Source organism: Fukomys damarensis, unplaced genomic scaffold (genome assembly GCF_012274545.1).
Source record: "Fukomys damarensis isolate Sample0158 unplaced genomic scaffold, DMR_v1.0_HiC HiC_scaffold_35, whole genome shotgun sequence".
NCBI lineage: Eukaryota > Metazoa > Chordata > Mammalia > Rodentia > Bathyergidae > Fukomys > Fukomys damarensis.
Genome location: NW_022900947.1, coordinates 57,140,984 through 57,161,729, shown reverse-complemented (window position 1 = coordinate 57,161,729; position 20,746 = coordinate 57,140,984). Strand labels below are relative to the sequence as shown.

Genomic DNA, 20,746 nt, shown 5'->3' with positions numbered 1-20,746 from the left:
CCCCCCTCTGAACCGGACCGGGGCCCGCGAGGATCCTCGGCGGGCAGCAGGTCGCGGGCGCGGGCCCAGCGCAAGGTTTCTCCGGGTGACCGAGGGCAAGAGTGGGGAAGTCCAGCAGATCCTCGAGATCCCGGCCCCGTTTTAAGGCTCCTTTCCGCCTGTTTAAATTCGGAGACTGCTCTAATCTCGACCCAGGACGGGAGCCCTCTGAACCGGACCGGGGCCCGCGAGGATCCTCGGCGGGCAGCAGGTCGCGGGCGCGGGCCCAGCGCAAGGTTTCTCCGGGTGACCGAGGGCAAGAGTGGGGAAGTCCAGCAGATCCTCGAGATCCCGGCCCCGTTTTAAGGCTCCTTTCCGCCTGTTTAAATTCGGAGACTGCTCTAATCTCGACCCAGGACGGGAGTCCTCAGAACAGACCACTGAGTGTTAGCATTTCAAATACTAAATTAAAATTAAAACTGGCAAAGGACTCCCTTCCCCAAACTGTTTTTGAACTGGCTCTGGGTCCTGTCGTGAGAACACTCTGTCGACCAAGGTGCAGCCCCAGGCACCTATCCCAGCTCTGGGCGGCTGCAGATTAGTGTGCTCCTGGAAAGCATTAGCGGTAAGAGTAAAACGCAGGCGGTGATAAGATGAAACCCAGTAACTGTTTCTTTTTCTTACTTCCCCTCTCCTTTCCAGGCTGGTAATGAAGAAATGGTGCAAATAGGTAAGCCTTCTTCTCAGATGTCACTCTTATCTTAGTTGAAAGTAGGGAATGAAGGGAGCTAAGCTATTTCTGAACATTTTCCTTTTCGTGGTTAAACAAAACAAAACACCCCCAAAACAAAAAACCAAACCCGCAGTCCAGCAACATTTTTGTTCCCTTTCAGGAGGAGGGTCCTTCTTTCCTCTAGCTGGGTTGCCCTGAGGGCAGACAGTGATGTCCTGGCTGTTGGACCCTCAGGCCTCAGTTAATACTCCCCTGTACATCGGGAGTAGATAGGGTTAGCACAGAAAGCAAGCTGTGAGAATGCTACAGAGAAAAGAGGAAAAATGAAATACAGAGGATGGAAATTTTTCTCATAAATTTTTCCTGCTTTGAGTAAAAACCTTTTGATGACTTCGCTTAGCCCATCTGCTTGAAATTAATCTTAGAACGTGCAGGGCAGTATTAATACCTTTTGCGAATAGTACCTACAATTTCATTATTATTACTGTTCCCATTTTCTGGGTGAGGAGACTATGGTTCAGAGAGTGTAGTGATTTGTAGGAGGTCACTCCAAAGTCCATATTTTTTTTTTCACTGTGCATAATATATTTGTTTTGAATCCAGAGACTGCAGTCATCTGGCAAGAAGCCAGGCTATACTGTGTTTTTATACATATTTTATTTGAATTACTCTAAACGAAAATTTTTCACAGAGTATTTTTCTCTGTGAATTCTGTATTTTTGTGAAATGATACTGTAAAGTCCTCTTTTAGGAGAAGTTTTCATCATCATTGCTGTAAACACAAATCATTGGCCATGTACTAAAGGCCATGTACAGGGTTAGTTTGTGTGCATTGTATCACCTGTTTTCCACAGTCTGCGCAGAGGTGGGGTCCTGGGGAGCCTGATTTACAGAGGAGGAAGTGAGTTCTGAGAGGTTGCAGCTGCTGCAGCCTGATCCATGCTTGTCACCTACTGGCACCAAGCCAGACCAGGCCCGGAGGTGTGCAGTATTCCTGGGCTCAGAAGGGCGAAGCCCCCATAAGCCGAGTGTAAGCTGAAGATGTTGAAGTAGAGTATGTATTTGGTGCCCCTGACCGCCTCAGCGTGTGAGTTTACCTCACGGTGTGCTGTCTGTGCTGGGCTGGCCCTTCTTGTTGAGAGCTGGGTGTTGCACTGCTGCTCCATAATGGGCACTGACTCTGCCTGTGTTGCTGGTGTGGAATGAGGCTCCCAGGGGAAGCGGGGTTTCTGCTGAGTGTATCCCTTCTGTGCCATCCTGAACTTGGGGAACCGTTTGTGCATATGGTGCTGCCCATCCACACGTGTAGAGATGCTGACCAGAAAGTTGTTTCATAACACTGCTTGGAGGTGCTTTTGATCAGTGATAAATTGGGAAGGAATAATACAGATTGCTGATTATATATTTATTGAGCTACCAACTTGCTAGATAAATTCCGGAGCGCTGAACAGTTTCTGAATAATTTTATGTCTGAGAAGGAAGAATTGTGTACAGTTCTATAGCCCATTGCCTCTTCACCTGCAGGACACTTGCAATGTACCAGCACCTGCATCTGTGAGCACAGCATTACCACCCCTGCTGCCCTCCCGCCACCTTTCTGGCACCATCCCTTGTGAAAGGGGACCATATTCCACTTCTAACAGCACGGGTTAATTTTGCCAGTAGAGTGGTGCCGCGGTGCACAATCTTAATTCTCTCCTCTATTCTGATTGCAAACTGGGCTGGATGAGAACTGAATCCAATTTCCCCCTAAGGTCAACATTGAACCTAACCATTAAATTTGATTTGGTTCTCATCCAACTTGGTTTGTGACCAGAATTCATGGAAAGAATTAAGTTCACAAACTGAGGTACCACTGTAATTTTTAATAAATAGTCACAAAATGTGTACTCTGTTGTAGCTCACATAGGGCACCAGTTTTTAAAGCATGACTCATGCAGAGCCCTAGACTAAGAAGACTTGTTAGGGTGAGGGCCCTGCGTGATGGGTTGGGCAGGGTGGACTCTACACAAGGCGCATCCCCTCTGCCATCTCTCATGGGAAATCTCTCTCTCCCTCTCCCCCCCCCTCAGCTAGTGGAGTTTGTGGTATGTGGGGAAGTATGATTCAGTCTATAAAAAAAATGGGAAAATAGGTTTTGAACCCTGTCCTAGTTCTAGGGCTAGTCAGCCAGAGAGGATCTACCTACCTATCCCCTCCACTTTCTGCCAGACACATACCCTAATTAATATCTGTGCATATTTAAGTGTGTGTGTGTGTGTGTGTGTGTGAGAGAGAGAGAGAGAGAGAGAGAGAGAGAGAGAGAGAGAGAGATTCATGAGATCATTAACCTATTTCTCTGTATATCAGGGAGTTCTTTCATTTCTGACTCAGCATATGGCTTTGGTGGGATTCCCAAGGTAATTGTGGATGGATGATTGGCCTGAATGGGCTAGGAGTGTAGAAATTGGAAAATCTGAGAAAGAATTCTGAGTCCTTTTGTTTCATAAACCCTCACTTTGGAGAATGCCAGAGAATCAGTTCAGGAAGAAATTGTCGTCATGCTTTACAGTAAGCTGTCTAGGCACCGCTGGGCCCTGAGTGGTGTCCCTTCTGGTCCCTACAAGCCCTTTCTCTTCCTGGTTTGGCTTCTGTTCCTCTCCGGTATGATAACTATTAATGTTGAATGCTTCAGGTTTCTCAGATAAAGATGTGAAGTGCAGCCCATCCATCACCAAAACCAGATCGCTGCTGAGTATCTGAAGTAGTCCTCCTGTTCTTTAACTGCTTTCTTATTGTGGTATTTAATACTTATATTACTGTGTTCCTGTATTTCTCTGGACTTTTGATAATTAAATCCCAAACTTCTTTTAATTCACGGACTGTGTTTTCTGTGTAATAACTTTTTTATGTATTTTAGTATAATTTTTCCATCTCATTACCAGCTCCTTGTGAACTTCGCTTTAATCTCATCACTCTATTACACTGATTTTTGTCCTTTTTCTCATGGTGTCTGTTTTCCAGCCATAGTAAATGTTGCCTCAGAGTGTTCTACCTAGATTGTTAGCTATCTCAAACGATCCCTTGAGGAGAGAGCCCTACAAGCTAATGGTTACTGAGTAAGAGCATGTGGACAGGATGTACTTTTGACAAGTGGCTTTTAAAAACATTTGTGTGGCACAGCTCTCTCTGGCAATATAAGAAAATGTAATGGTTTTTAAATTTTTAGCTGAAAATTTGGCTTTGTTCGTCTTGATATTTGAATAGCATAATTTAATATTGCACTGTCTCTGAAAGATGCAGTGAGTTTGTCATTATTCTATTTCTCAAGACCCCCCAAAATACGAATAATTACATGTTGCTTTTGTAATTCCCTTAGAAGTGTAAGAAGATTCATTCACCTCATAGAATAGAATTTGAGAATTGTGTATTTTTAAAAATGAATGGCACAATGTGTGAAGGCTCTGAGCCAAAGGGACCTCTAACCCATGTGTTTTGATCCATCCTGATTTCCCAAGTTTATCTACATGACTTCAACTGCAGGACTTTGCTGACAAAAGTGTAAGTCCCTGGGAGAGGTTTTGTGGTAAACTGTCAGTCTCTTGTTTATAGAAATGATTGCCACTAATTCATCATGATGAATCTTCATGGATTTAAGAACAAATTGTGAGCAGAAGGAGACAGTGTATGTCATTCTTGAAGTGACAGGTAAAAATAGATTTTCAGAAACTTGTAGAAGGTAAAATAGCAGTAAATGCTATGGTTTTAGATGTTAAGCCACTGCTTACAATTTTTCTTCATATTAAGTAAAATATATTTTTATATGTACACAAAAAATAAAAAGAATAATTGCCATCATTATTCATGAGCTGGCATTCTCATTACGTGTGAAACCTCACTTTCGTATGTGTGGCGCACTCGCTCCATGATCTAAAATCTAAACTGCATACCAGTGGGGGACCAGTAACACTCATCTTCTCCATCTGACATTCAGAAGCAGAGACTGTTGACCACATACTCTAAGATTCTTACTCTGCCACTTCTAGCTGGTGGCTTCATACTTCTCTGTGTCACTTTGCTATGTGTCACATGGGCTCTAAACTACTGGTGGCAGGACTTGTGACAGTTTTGTGAGGATTCTCAGAATGCTGGCGCATGGAAAAGCAAGCTGGGAAGTAGCTGTTATTATTCGTGAGTCTTCCACCTTTCCCCTTCTTTCCCCCCATGAAGCACTTTTATCTACAGAGAGGCACTTCATTCCGATTCCTGTATTTTAGATAGGTGTCTTGCCCCCATGAGTTTTCAGGAAATTTAATTTACTGTGCTGTGGACTGGTAAAACTAAACCTATGTAGCTCACCATGTGACAGCTGGTGGTAGTTTTTTTTTCCAGGTATTACCTTCATGCTGATACCTCTGCAGCATTGCTTTATTCATTGGGTGATAGCTGCTCAGAGGCAGGGTGCTGAAGAGGAAGATTGCAAGAATCCAGATGGTTTCCACACCAGCTGTATTTTGTTTATAGAGGTTGAATATTCCCAAATGCTTTGGATCTGAAGTGTTTTGGATTCTGGAATACTTGCATAGGTTTTTACCAGTTAAAAATCCCCAGTCTGAAATTTCAAAATCTGAAAGGTCTCAGTCTGGGAACTTTTTGAATATCAGTTTAATGTTCAGTGTTTTGGATTACAGAACTTGTCTAATTTTGGATGTTCAGATTAGGGATGCTCAACCTGTACCTGGCCCTCTTCTCTTGATTCTATTTACCTTATTATAACTTTCTTCTTTTGATTTCACTGAAAGTTCCTGTGTTTAGTCACAACTATTTTTTGGATAAAAGTGTCAGTTCATACAGATTGAAAAAGATAAAGATAATCAAAGTTAGGTGTAGCTGGATCTAGAGTACCAGTAATGTCAGCTATGTCCTGCTTCCCTTGTCTCTCTTTTTTTCTTCATCTTTTCTTCACTCTTTTCCCTCCCAACTTCTTTCTGCCTCTTCCTTGTGGTGCCTCTATGTTGGCTTTATTTTTCATTAGGGATTAGGTCAGCATTGATCTGCAGGCATCTCTAGGCTCTCATTCCACCTTTCACTTAATGCCACTAAAATTACCTCTTTTTTTTTTGACAGCTCTGATTTCCTGGTAGTTCTAAGTGTATCCTGGAAACGTTCATTGTGGTCAGAGGAGGTAGTGCTCAGACATACAGGACTAATGGGAGTGTGGGACGACTAACCCAAAGGAAAATGGGGGTGCAAATAAGGAAGAAGCAGGAATAGACACTGGGGAGTACCACATGTACAATAACATGGCTGTGGCGAGAGCTCCCCAGCATACTGGGTAGGAAATGGTTGCAGTGGTAGGCAGAAGAGTGGTCCCAGAGATGTCTGGATCTGCATCCTTGGAATCACTGAATGTTCTGTGTTGCATGGCAAAAGGGAGTTGAATTGTTAAGTAGAATTAAAATTGCTAATCAGATGAACCTAAAATAGAGAGATCACCCTGCATTAGCTGTGTGGTTGTCTCAATAAGTGGAAGAGGGTGTTAAAAGAGGACTGGAGAAAGGGCAGCACAAAGAAGTGTTCTGATATGGGGGGCTTTGAAGATGGAGAAAGAGAGTCAGAAGCCACACTCCTGGTGGCCTCAAGAGACTGAAGAAGCAGGGCACAGTTTCTGTCTAGAGCTTCAGGAAGGAATGCAGCCCAATGCAGGGGCTGCCTTTGCTTTATCTCAGGGAAGCCTGTTCAGACTTTTGACCCTGGTGTTGTATTAAGTTACCAGACTCACAGTGATTTGTTATAGGATCAATGAAAAATTAATACAGTGGCCAGAAGACTGTCCTGGTTTCTCATTCTTTTGTCAAACTGTAAGCCATATTATATAGTTTTGGAAAATGTACTTAACCACAAGTCAAGTTTCAGTAAAAACCCATAAGAATGCTCTCCACATCTTGTTTCTGGGAAAAATGTTTATTTTTGTGACTTTATATTCTAGATCCAATATTAATTTTTAAAAATATTATCCCCCCAAATAATGTAAAAGGTATGAGAAATATTTATTTGTAGAATATCTAGTGTATTGGTAGAGTATGAAATTTCTAATGATGGCAAATACAATTAATAGAAGCACTTCTTCTAAAGCTGAGACCTTTTTGCATTTGGGCCTTCCTTAAATAAATTTCCTCTGCTGTTAGACGTGTTATTATTTGGTCATTTGAAGTTGTGACAAACAAAACACTTGGATATTTCTTTTTAAAGCATGGTTTTCTTCCCTTGAAAGACTCTTACCTGATTTCATGTTCTGGAACATGAAAGAATATGTTGTTCTTTTCTAGATGGCTTTCTTGAACATAAACATTGTACAGTTGTAACACATATTTATTAAAAAGCCAAATTAAAAAATGAGAAGAATTCGATCCCCAGTACCAAAAAAATAAAAAAAAGAGAGAAAAGAATTTTGTATTTCACAATATTTGTTCTTAATACTGAATAATCCTGACTACCTTTTCTTTGTTCAAGTGGCCTTAGGAGCAGTCTTAGACTATGAAGCCAGATGTGCAGAGATGCTCCAGAGTGTCTGTCTTGTGATGAGATCCTAAGGGGCATGCATGCAGGGGAAAGGATTTGGGTGTGTCTAGGGTTTCAGCATGTGCCATGATAGAGTTTTAGTTGCTTTTGAGAGAAGAGTGTTCCCTTCCCTTAAGTGTGTGCAGCTTTGCCGAGCCCTTCAGCATTTGGTGTCCTTTTTAATGTTCACTTTTCACCATGCTTGCAACTTTCCTGGAGCAGCTGGCTCTATCAGTTCTGATGGAAGTTGTTCCTGTACACTTGGCTCAGGATTTGGAAGTTGTTGTCAGAGCCACTTCTTCAGCTTATCTTGAAACTGCTCATGTGATTTTTATACTCGAGGTCAGATGTCTGCACAGGGACAGCTACACTTGATGAAGGAAGAGGCCCGTGTGGACAGCTTCTCTGTTGTAGGATAATCAGCTGCTGACTGGAGGGAAGCTGTGTCTGTGTAAGAGATGGAGGCGCAGGGATAGTTATAGCTAACCTGGATTTTAAATGGTCCTTCTGATCATATCGACTCCTAGGTTAGGGTGGGAGTGTACAGGTGAGAGACCTGGGAGGTTGCTGGGATGGAAGTGGGGAATGGACTTCCTTCTGCACTCTAGTGAGAGAGAGCGATTAGGAAGATGGTAGCACTGGCTTCTTTCTCAGGTATTGGAATCTTAGATGGGCAGGATCTTCCTATGTCTCACTCTCTTTGGGTCTTGTTTCCTGTAGGACTTTTCATAATGGGCTTATGAGAACCCATCAGGCTGGATCCAGAAACTGAATGTGGTACTTTTTGACTGTTGACCTGTCAGGCTCAGCCACTTTGTACAGTGCTTCTTCCTTGTGGGACTTTGAGCCGCACTGCATCAGGCACAAGTGTCCCATCTTCTCTGTGCCCAGACAGCCGTTGTGTCAGCTGAGTCACCTGAGCTTTGCTGTGACAGGCAGGCCGTTTATACTGTACTTCCAGGTCCTCGAAGTGCTGACAGTACTGCTGAGACCTCTTCTCCCTTCCTTGTCAGGGGTTACCACTTTGAAGGAAACCACATTCTGGTCCTCAGCTGTAGCATCTGTGGCTAAAAGTGAGGAGTTAAATGATCCGAGAGCACACGCCCCTTCATGCTGTGTGCCTTTGCCCGTGTTGCCTAGAGGCCCACCTCCCACACAGATCCATCTGCACAGCTGCTAGTTGACTCCACCTCTGCCTCGGAGCCCTCAGACCTCACAGGTGAAGACTGAAGCGTGTAACTTTACCTTACAGAGATGTAACAGTGCTGGATTCTGACCTTGTGTGACTTGTGTGCAGTGACTTTAACTCAAGAGCTGCAGAGCTCAGACCAGAGGGCTGTGTTCTGGGCTGAGTGGTCAGGAGGGTTTCTGGGAGAAGACAGGCTTGTGGGTGGTTTCTTGGCCTCGCCGGCCAGGTGTGCTCCTTGGAGAGGAAGCAGCCAGGGCACAGGAAGGCTTCACAGGCAGGAGTGACCCAGCGGGTCTAGCGACAGACTGTGCAACAGGGGCAAACTGTGATAACAGGCTCATGTGGAAGGCAATGTCCCCAAGAAACTGGGGACAGGCAGAGAGCCTTGAATGGCAAACACAAGTTTTGTTCAGTGTTGTTAGTTTATCTGTGGATTTCCAGTTCTCATTTGTGAGGCACGAGGTGGTGATAGTCTTTCAAAGAATTATCAGATACTTTTTATGATTTTTAAATTCTGGAGTAATGGTAAGCTATTCAGAGAGAACAACGTAGCATCATTGATAGCCAGCTTTGCGTGTGTGTGGTGCTTATGACTAAGCCCAGGGTCCTGAACATGTTATCCTCAGTTTTAAAGATAAGAACTGCTGGAGCAAGCCTGAAGGCAGTTTTATATAGCATGTTTTGTGCACCTGCATTTTCAGTGGAATTTGCCACATGAAGTCCAATTTTCGGTAAAATTGTCTGCCTGTGTTATTTTGTCACCACTCAAAAAGCTTCAAATTTTGGAGCATTTTGGATTTTTGACTTTCAGGTTAGGGATTTTCAGTCTGTATGTGAAAACGAGAATATTGTTTTCTCAGATCCTTTGAAATAGTTTGTGTAACAATTTCTTGTGTCTATGCAGATTTATATACACATCTGTATATAAATATATTCACACACATGCCCATATACATAAGAATGTGGTTATTTCAAATGGTGCAAGGAGAAAGCAGTCATTATATAAAACATAAGACTGAGGAATTTATATATAAGAGAATTAATTCCCTGACAGAAATTTTTTTCATCTTATCAATTGCCAGCAAAGACATAATAGCACTTTTCATAGAGGGTCGTTCAGTTTTCTGAGAAGATATTGAAGAGAATACCATCTTGTCTGTCTGGGTTCTGGACATATTGAGAAATGAAGAAACTACAGACATTGGTAATTATAAAATCTCTCACAAAACAGGCCAGAGTGGAACCCCAGGCCCTCATCATGGCAGGCACGTGATCCTGGGTCCCATGTGGTGTGTATCAGGCTGCCTGGGCCATGGGAAGGCAGACATGACAAGTCTCCTAGGTGGGCTCATCCCCAGTAAGAAAGATGAGGAAGGAGGGGCCGTGCCTGGCAGACCTCTTATGCTTTCCAGGCTTTGTAGTCACACAAATCATTCCTCTTCACTAGTGTGCAGTGGGGTGAGGCAGAGAGAGGCCTGAGTCCAGAGAGAGAATCCAGTCCTCACAGGAGTGGGCACAGGCTAGGGCATCCCACCCCTGACTCAAAATGACTGTCTTCTTTAAGATGCCTGAATTGTAAAAAAAAGGCAAACATTACATGAATTTTGAAGACCTTTTTGATTTCTGACCTTTGGATCCTGTGACTATCTAAAGGCATCTTAGAATGGGGCTGACTTCCTGCTGCCTCCCCATGTCTGCTTTCCTGGAAGTCTGTTTCACATCTATTGTTGTTTGCATCTTAAGTTGTACGACCTGAATTCTATGAGATGCTTGATTTGTAGGTCATCAGGGACTTTGAGAAATATGCACAAGGTTTGCAAACAAAATTCTGGCTGGAGAAGCCCATGACAGATTGTGCAGCTTGCCATCCTTGATGGCTGGGTGGTAAGATTACTACTTAGGGAAAAGAGGCTTGATGCTAATTTTAGACCCTTAAGGTTCAGACTACTTTCATTCATCCATTCGCTTCTGTATGCACAAATATATTTATAGAGTGACTTCAGGTTCTATTTTAGTCAGTGAGAACCTGTGGTGAAGAGAATAAATTTCCTGTCCTCATAAGGCTTGTGTTAATAGACCTAGAGAAACAGACACACATGAAAGTAAAACTGGTAGGATGTCAGGTGGTGACAAGATTTGTGGAGAGTGGAAAATCATGGGGGCCAGAGAATGATAAGATGGTTATGGGGGATCGATCTGGAAAGACCTCTGTGACAGTGTCACATTTAAGCAAAGGAACTGTGACAGTGAGCCATGGCACTTTGGGGCTCAGCAGGGCCACTGAGGCACAGGAAGTGGCAAGTGCAAGTACTTGGGGATGTGAGAATTCCCAGATTCGGGCTACTGGCACTCACGAGCCATTTTCCTCTGGTGGCACGAGTTCGGAGAAAAGAGGGTGCACCTCGACACTTCGGTTACTCTGGCTGTGTTGCGATGACTCGGAGGGGCACAGCAGAGCCAGAGAGCCGTGAGGATGCACCTTCAAAGCAGAGGAAGCAGTAATTTTGGCTAGGTAAGTCGCAGGTGAGGTGGAGAGGAACGCCAGAATCTGGACGTATTTTGCAGTTAGAATCAATAGAATTAGGTTAAAGACAGGCTTATGTGAAGAGTTAAGGATGGATTGGCTAGGTTTTGATTTGGGGAACCAGAAGCATGGAGTTGACATTTACTGATAAGAGGAAGGAGCAGTCTTGGAAACAAGGAGATCCAAGTCTGCTTTGCGAGTGTTCAGACGCCTGCTGAAAATCTGGAGGATGCTAAAGCGACTGGATTTGGAAGTAGACAGCTCACAGGTGAAGTCTAGGCTAGATGTCTGCAGTTGGAAAGGTTTTCGCAGGTACAAGGTGGGCTGGGCTCCTCAGGCAGAGATGACAGGCACACAAGAGGAGTTGTGGGCCATCCCATTGCCTTTTCATGCTGATGGGCCGGGGGGAGAGAGAGAGAGATGGAAGGCGGGGAGAGTAGAACAGGGAGTCCACTGAGGAAGGGGAAGAGCCAGAGAGAGCATCCTGGAAGCTAAATAAGTTGTTTCAGGAAGGAAGGAGAGATGAGCAGAGTCACCTGATGGGAGGTAACAAGATGGGATCTTGACTATGGCCTCAGCAAAATGGAAGAGCCTGACTGGAATGGGCTGAAGAAAGAGCAGGGATGGAAAGAGGAAATGAAAATGTCTCTACCAGAGGGGTGCAGGAGTGGCTGCAACAAAATGCTTAAGCCTGAGTAATTCATAAGGAACAGATTTATTTCTTGCAGCATTTTAGGTGGCAGATTCTGAGATCGAGGGGCCTATTTGATGAGATCTGTGCTTCCACCTCATCCCCTGGGGAGCATGGTAGAGCAGGGTGTCCTGCAGAAGGAGAGTGAAGGAAAGGGAGTTGAGCCATCTCCTGTCAGGAACTCACTCCTGTGACAAGGGCATTGACCTGTGTGTGGGGGTAGAGCCCTCGACCAGAGAGCACAGTGGCACCCAGAAGGTTTCTTCTTGTTGTTAAAGGTGGGGACTATGATGGAAGCTTATTGTTGGTGGGAACAATCTGGTAATGCAGGGAAATGTAACAAAGGAAAAGAGAAGGCTTTTCCTGGATGTGTTCTTTATAAGGCAGAAGGGGCTACAGCGGTATGTGCAAGCAGCGCACTTGCTCTCAGGTGGATGCCAATCTGTTCATTCCGATCCCAGGAGGGGATGGCTATGTGTGCATGCACACCGGTGCATTGGGGCGAAACTGCTGTGTCTGCTGATGCCTGGGCAGTGCACGGACAGCACAAAGTTTTATGGTGGCTCCAGCCCTCGGTGCTTAGGAAACTGATGGCCCACAGAGACCTTTTCATGTTGACTGATTAGGTTCTTTAGTCATCACAGCTACAAACGTATAGTTCCTGACTTTAAAATGGAACATGGCATTATCTTTAGTAGCTAATTCCCACTTAAATTGGTAGTATTAATGTTTATTGAATCCTCTGTATAATCTCACTTAAACCTATCACCAAATCCATGATGTTGGAACTGTTACTGTTCTCTAGCTACCCATTGAGGAAATGGAACCTACAAGAAATGCAGAAGCTGAGTGTGGTGGTGCATGCCTGTAAACCCAGCATTTGGGGAGGCTGAGACAGGAGGATTGCTGCAAGTTTGAGGCTAGCCTGAGCTACAGAGTGAGTTCGATGCTAGGCCGGAATACATAGCAAGACACTGTCTCAAAAACAAAAACAAAAGAGTTTGGTGGATAAGTTGATTTAGCTCATTTCTTTCTGATACATTTCATAAAGAAATGAAATTCATTCCCTTCCCATATGCTGTACTGCTGGGTGGAAGAAATTGGGTTTGTAAATGCATAATTTCTGAATGCATTAAATCAACACCAGATAAAATTTGATTTTCTTATGTGGTTGTAATATGAGATTAAAATGCTTATGATAGCTTTGAGCTTCTATCTACCACCCATTTTTTCCTGTTAATACTCAGAATTTAAGAGCTGTCTACTAACATTACACTAGAGGAAACATTGGCTGACTGGCTTTGGGAGGTAAAACGTCATCATGCTTGTGGTGGTTTCTCTTTGTAGGTCAGACCTTAAGTTAGAAATTGCCAGCAAGATATTCCATGTACTGTGAAGTGGGTGTGAGCATGAGCATGCAAACCTGCTGTCAAATGTGCAAGGACAAGAGCTGAAGTTTCCCTTAAATTCCCCTCACGTGGTGCAACCGGCCTTCTAGATTTACTTTATAATTTACAAAACAGGGGCAATCAAATCTGTGACTGTGACTGTTCTGTTAGAGGTGATGTATTCTCAAGTGGAAATCATAGAGCATTGTGCTTACCATGTCAGTATGTGGGCCCTGCCTGGGTTGCTCCTCTGTCAGTTCTGTTAGCTGCCATCTGGGAGCTGGTGGTCTTGAGGGTCCACAGAGTGTATTTGCCTTAATCTTCTGCTGGAAAATGACTGATTCAAGGTTCAACTTCAGAAATGTTTCTTAAGTGTATATTGTAGGAATGCTATGTTATTTACTATTAGGAAAGCCAAAGTTTAATAGAAATACACCATCTTTATTCTGAATAAAAACTCAGAACATATTTTCTGACACAGGAGAAATGCGACTGTCCCCGAGACTGTGTGGCTTGCTGTGGGCAGGAGGCTCTGGTGTCCTTGTGTGTGTCAGAGCCTCCTTGAGTCTTTTCAAGTTTGCTTGTTTTCCAGTCACTTAATCCAGCTGTCAGTGCCTTGTCTGGACTTTCTGGTATGGATTCCTTTCAGAGGAGATTGGAAATCCATACAATTGAAATTGATCATTGCTTCCTCCTTTCCTGCAAACACTAAACTGATGGTTAGAAAAGGAGTTCTGCAGTTATCATCAGTGCAGTCAGACACTCACAGGTCTTGCATGGTGCGTTTGTAAGTCAGCGTGGCTGTCGTGTGGAGATACAGCAGAGGTTCTGTGGTTACCTGCGGTCCTCTCAGTACATGATAAACAGACCCTCTAGCAGGGGACACTGGTGTGAGTGGAACCTTGTGTTGGGTGGTACCGGGGACACTATACTGTGTGGCCTTGGCAGCTCCCAGGCCTCAGGGGTTCATGGTTACTTTGGGGTTGGTGAAGTGCCTATCCAAGGGCTGGACCTGCCCTCACTGCAGCAGCTTTCCTTATACCGGTCTGTGCCCCTGGCACTCATGTTTACCCCTAAAATTGCCACTTGCTTTTCTAAACCAAAATATAGAAATGTCCATATGCATTTTTCCTAAGAGACCAGGCCATTGTCTGTGCCACTGGTGCCAGTCTGAGCATGACAGGGCTCCTGATGCTGTGGGTGCTGGAGCCATGCTCCTCTCTGCTCTGTAAATAGCATGTGTTTCATCCTTTTCTGCCAAGCATTTGCGGGGCTGATGCTTATTCTGTGCACTTCATGAAGAGGGGTTTCTGTTTAAATGCATTGGTCATTATAAGTGACAGAATGAAAGCATGCCGTTTCTGAGTAGAAAAATTTCTTGTTTTTCTTTTGATATTCTACACATTGCTTGAGAACATGACTTTATAAAGATACTTTAAGAGCACAGGTCTTGGATCTCATGCTCTAAACACTATTGGTGGTAAAACATGAAGTTTCTATCTATAGACAGTTTATGAATAGTATTTTTTAAGTGCATTTAAACACACTATAGGACAAATCTTGGACTGGAGTAAGGAATATGGGGAACTTATTTTTATTTATTCTTTAGTAATTACTTTTAACAATTTTAATTCTTTTAGTACATGTTTGCAGTACCTAATGATTACATTCCTGGTGTGGAGTTGGTACATGTACATAACACATCTTAATTTTTACCATCCCCCCTTCTTCCTCCATCTCTTGTTCCTTTTCCCTTTTGCAAAAGATTTATGTCATTATTTCTTTTTATCTATGAAGATGGGGAATCTTTAATTCATAATCTCAGGCTTTCCTTTCCATGATTACTTATTTACTTTTTCTCATTCTTTTCTTCTCTTATCAGGTCCAGGGCCTGGTGCACACTAGGCAAGGGCTGTCATGCTGATCTGTGTCCCTTCAATTTTATTTTGAGGTGGGGCCTTACAAAATCTCCTGGGCTCGCCTTGAACTTGCAATCCTCATGTCTCAGCCTCCTAAGTAGCTGGAATTACTAGTGTGTGCCATCCTGCCTGGCTTTTCTTTTCCATTGTTTCTTTCTCCAGAATTCACTATCTTATCTTTCCCAAGGAGTATCCTTTCCCAACAGTGATTACATTTTAGGAGACATAGTACTAGCCTCTGGCCAAGGTAGGGGAAGTAAGTCATAATTGTGAAATTCAGCTAACAAGCGTCTACCTGTATCGTAAGGAGGGTTCCAAATATACTTTCATTTCCAAGTGAGTGTGTGTCTCATGCAAGGAACACAAGTGCCAAATGAGAATGCTGTTCTCTGGTGACTGGTATCTGTATGTTCAAGTTTTAGATCATGATCTTTTTGTCCATTCTTCTGACTTTTTTCACATGAGGATAGGTGGGACACAGCATGATATAGCTCAGAGGTTGTGGGCTTTGGAGTACGGCTTGGATTTAAATCTCACGTTCACAATTGTTTGATCTTAGATGCAGACTTTTCCAGAATCTATTTCTTCACTTGTGAAGTATAGTTTTTAGGGTTGTTATGACTAAAAATGTATGTAAACTATAGCACTATAAGCTGCAGTGTATAAGTTATAGGCTTAGGGTAGAAGTAACATAAGGTGGCTATTGGAATTAGTATAAATTTTCAGATTTCTATAAGGAAAAGATGAAAACAATAAATGTTCTACATAATAGCAGCCCTGATAAAGCTTGTAGCAGCTGCTGCTTATGCCAATAATAAATTATTTGGTTTTATGTCTTAATTTTTAAGCAAGCTCGGTATAGTTAATAGAAACTTATTGTTCTAATGCTCTGAAACATGTAAGAAATTAGTATTCGCAGTGTAGATTTTTTAAAATTAAAAAATGATTCATTGAGTTACCCAAGTACATTTTGAGCATGACTTGATTCTCACAATTCAGTATTTTTGAGGTGGTTCAGTATGCACTATGAAAAGCGAGGTACAGCCTGTGAGGGGGTGTTTGATGCCTGTGTCCTGTCCTTCTGTGTACTCTTGTCACACAAGGTACTACAGTTCTGTTTTTACCCCACAGATTTACCAGTGAGGAGGCACAGAGAGTATGAGCTAGTGACTCCCATCAGCACCAATGTAGAAGGACACTATCTCTCTCATATGCTGTCTGCAAGTCACAAAAAGAGGTCAGCGAGGGATGTGTCTTCCAACCCTGAGCAACTGTTCTTTAACATCACTGCCTTTGGAAGAGGTTTTCATTTGCGCCTAAAGCCCAACACTCAACTAGTAGCTCCTGGGGCTGTTGTGGAATGGGGTGAGTCCTCTCCAGTGCCTGGGGATGTGACCAACCCTGTGAATGACCACGGGCCCGGAAGTACTTCGGAAGGAGTCTGGAGAACAGAGCCTCTGCAGAGCACCTGTGCTTATGTCGGTGACATTGTGGACATTCCAGGAACCTCTGTTGCCATTAGCAACTGTGATGGTCTGGTAAGACTCATTCCCTTTGCATGTGCGTGCGTATGTGTATGTGTGTGCACACACGGGTGTCAGGGTGCAGTGTGTCTTCAGCATGGTTTGGAAGATAGAAGTGCAAAGGAAACCCCTAATTCATTGTTAGATTTTAAGTTCAGAGGAAAGCATCAGGAAGCACTTTACTGTCAAAGGCATATGCACTGACTTAATTGAAGACAGGAAGACAACATTATCCAGGAAACGACAGACAAACTGTCCCCGCGTGCTTTTCATTTTCCCTTGTGGTATATTGGGAGATTTTGTTGACTTATTTTTTCAGAACTTCCTGAAAACTTTCTAAAGAAATATAGATTTCTCTAGAAGGACTATATTTCACTTCCTTTGTGGAAATGTTGGCTAGCATCATAAAGTATTCTTTATCTTTCTAACACAATGCTGAAGTAGGAATGAGATTTCTTGTTAGAATTTGCCCAAGCAGCATGACTTTATGAACATGTGATGTACTTCTGTATGATAGCTTTGATTTTTCTAAAATAAGATGCCAATAAAGTGTGTTTTGGTTTTGTAGCTGAGGCCAACAGCAGCCACCCCTCCTTTCTGACTGTGAAGGAGTAGTGTGTTCTTCTGGGTTTGTGTCTCTGACGTCACTTGGGGATTGTGTCAGTGTTCATGAATCTTCCGTGCACAGCTGACTCCAGGTCTTTGTTCAGAAAAAGCAACTGGCTTTTTCCTGTGGTTTTCAGGTTGCTGATTTTTCGAAATTCAGAGCTCTTACTCTTGCTTCTGGAGTTCTCAGAGCAGCCCATTCTTTGTAATAATTACTCTGTTTGGTTGCTATTTGACTATAAATACCTTCTGAATTTTGCCTTTATCTTCTAGGTTTACTGTAAGGAGCACTGGTACAGCCCAAGTAAATTCTGATACCTATGTTTTAATGAATACTGGTGAATGAATTGTGCTTTAGGCTTTAGTTTTGCAGGCTTGCACTAACTCTTGATGCCTTGCACTTTTTAAAACTTGGTGCAGGAAATTGTGTAATGTGTACAACAGGTGTAGATCTCCAACTTGGCTGTGTTAGTATAGGATCTGTGCCTTGCAGTGGGTGGTAGACCTTTTTCTGGGACTGAAGACACAGGGAATCACATTCTTAACACACTGTATATTAGATTGAGTAGACTTGAATTAGTTTTTTTTGTTTTGTTTTGTTTTTTTTTGGTATTGGGGATCGAACTCAGACCTTGCTCTTGTGAGGCAGGCGATGGCACCACTGAGCTAAATCCCTGGCCCATAATTTGTTTTTAAATTTTAAAAAATCAGGACTTTCTAGAAAAGAAGACTGAATGAGTTTGAATTTAAGTGTTGAAGAGGGACTCTGACTCAGTACTACAGTATGAAAGGAAATTCTACAATAATGGTATTGTTTTATAACACTTGACTAACATTTTATAGAATTAATCTTAATCTAGTGTTAATTTTTAATTTCATAGTATAAAAGTTATGTTCTATTTTAGTTAAGATTTGAAATTTTGGGATATTGACTTGAAAATCAGTTTAAGGAAGGAAAAAAATGAAATCATTTTAATGGATTATCACAATGATATTTAAATCTAGCTTAATAATAACTGTTTTCTTACCATATATGTCTGATTATCTCATCATATACAGAAATCTAGGAAAATAAGTTTTTATGAAGAAAAGGGAAATAGATATAAATTGTGAAGGGATATTATTAGAATTGTTTAATTTTTCATATTTAAGACAGCATTAACTTTGTTATGTATGTGTCAGTGTAAGTGTATGTGTGTAAAAGTTGTGTATCACAAATGTTCATTGTTTCATTCTTTGGTCCCTTAACTAATTTAAAAGCATTTGTGGGAAGCCAGATGGACCTAGCACTCTTCCAGGTGCTGTAAAGTGATGACAAAAGTAATCATGGTTACATCCTTTACAGCATAAAGATACTAAGTTTACCACAGAATCTGTGTCAAAACTCTGGCCGAAATTTACTTCATGCATATATATATATATGTATGTATGTATGTATTTAAATATGTGTATACTTCAGAATGTGTACGAAGCACCTTTACCTTAGATCATCATTAAGGGAAGTATCTGCTGCAGAGATTTTATGAATGAGACAGTTTCTAAGCATAGAGAGTGACCCAGACCTTGGACTGGATCCAGTAAGACCGGGTTGGGCTCAGCAGGTGGTGCTCGGATAGAAGCCCTTTTCTAGAGTTTTCAGCTCACGCCAGCTGGGTGCCCAGAAGAAGAGAGCAGTTAGTGACAGAAACACAAGCAGAGTTCAGGAGAGCAGGCCAGGAGATTTGAGGATCAATACGGTGACTGTCTCCTGGAGCTGGAGATTAATTCTTTAAATTGTAGTATTGCTTGTTGGCTGGCATTAGACCTTAGAGATACAGCAGGAGGTTCATTGGTGAGAGTGTGGTTACATTTAGCTGATCAACAATTTCCTAAGTTCTTTTGTTCCTTTATCTTGGTACCTAGGGGTTGAAGCTTGACCTTAAGGAGGGGAGCAGGGATATTGTGATAGCATAGATGCTTGGGAACTAACCCTACGGGAGATGAAGCCACAGCTCTGGAAGGCACAGGATTGTAATCAAGTCCAAGTTGTCCTAGGAGAAACTTGTCACTTCTAGCCTCAAAACACTGACAAGAAGACCTGTGTCCAGCACACATGTAGTTAGGTCTGCATGGAATACAGCGGTGTCAAAGTCCTGCCTGGATCAGAGCTGTGGTTGGTCAGTCCACTGCAGAGTGGGGCAGCAGGGGTTTAGTGTGGGATGTCACACTTGGGTGCTGTGGAACAGTGGCACACAGGAGGAACCATAGGTCCTGTCCACAAGGGCTGATAGGTTCACAGCAAGGCCTCTCCATTAATGAAATCCTTACCTCTTTTTCTCTTATGCTGCCTTATCAAGTGTGATGTGAATTTGAAATGTGGAGAACATGAGGTAGAATTAATTCATATTACACAGAATTTATTTAATGTAATTAAAAAGCCCAGAAGTTCCTGAAAGTGGGTGTCATAGAATCAGGTTTGTGTTTAGATACAGACAATGTAACTGAATTAAATTTTTATAGCAGTTTGAGTGTTACTTTATATGTGTTGAATCTACTAATAAATTTGAAAGTGTAGCTTTTATTTTGTGTCTTCATTTTATTTTCCAGTTAGCAACTTTTTATTGTAGTCTTTTTCTGAAAATGCTGGTCTGAAACTGGGAAGAAAGAAAATTGTTTCTATGACAGTTAGTTTGAGAAGGATGTGGGGTGACTTAGCTGATTTCACTCATAGTGGACTAAAATAGGTATAGTTTGCTGATCTAGGTAACTTCATGAAATGATCAGAAGAAAGACAACACAGGCTCTATCGAGGGAGACAGAAACAGTGTGTTGAGTGACACCTGAAAAAATCTAGCATGTGATCTAGACATGGCTATGCATAATAATGAAAATATTCTAAAGTGGCTTCCTGAAATCCAAAGTCTTTTCATAAAGAAACTGATAAAGATTTTTTTCCCCCTGTGTGACCAGTATTTGTTCCTAATACTGACCTTTTCCTGTTCTCTGTCAAGATTATCACTTAGGAGTGACCAAACATTTTTGACCAACTTCAACTTTATTTTTATTTTATACTACCTTTTACATAAGAATTGTGAGGTAATCAGCCTTAAAAATGTTCCACTTTTTTTGTCTCTTTTTGGAGTGATAGGGATTAAAATCAGGTTAGGCAAGCATTGAGCTCTGTCCTCTGCCTTTGCTCCCCCACTTTTAAATTTTGAGACAGGATCTCACTGTTACCCAGGCTGGCCTCAAACTTACAGTCTTCCTGCTGCAGCTTTCCCAGAGCGGGGATTACAGGCGTGTGCTGCCACACTTGACGGACTGTGCCTGCTTTCTGACAATCTAGAATAAAGCCCTGCTTCTCTAGACAACTCCCACTCCCAGATTATCCTACTAACCAAATCCTAGACCCTGTTGGTGGTATGCATAGTTTCTTACTAACAGTCTCTTAACCAGTGTGCTTTTGTCTTCCTCTGCTCTGTGTGCCAACTGTACGTGCTACTGATGATCTTTGGCCAGAAGGTGTTGAACTTTTCTGCCTATTGTCTCTAGAGCAGGAGACCCATAGTGAGAAGTCATGGTGGTGGCAGGCATTCCAGACCTCTTGGTGAGAAGACACTACCTGAATGTGTGGATATCCCCTCTGTCCCATCAAGGAACCCACTACAAAATACA

The 20,746-nt window shown here is 42.5% G+C and overlaps 1 protein-coding gene across 1 annotated transcript in view; it reads left to right on the top strand.

The window, feature by feature from the left end:
• Positions 1–686: 686 nt before the first annotated feature.
• Positions 687–20,746, top strand: part of Adamts3 (ADAM metallopeptidase with thrombospondin type 1 motif 3) — a 275,045-nt gene continuing 254,985 nt past the window's right edge. Inside the window, exons 1-2 of the mRNA XM_010610872.2 lie at positions 687–709; positions 16,095–16,501. Coding sequence (XP_010609174.1) covers positions 697–709; positions 16,095–16,501 — 420 coding nt within the window. The 5' untranslated portion in view covers positions 687–696. The remainder of the gene's footprint in view (positions 710–16,094; positions 16,502–20,746) is intronic.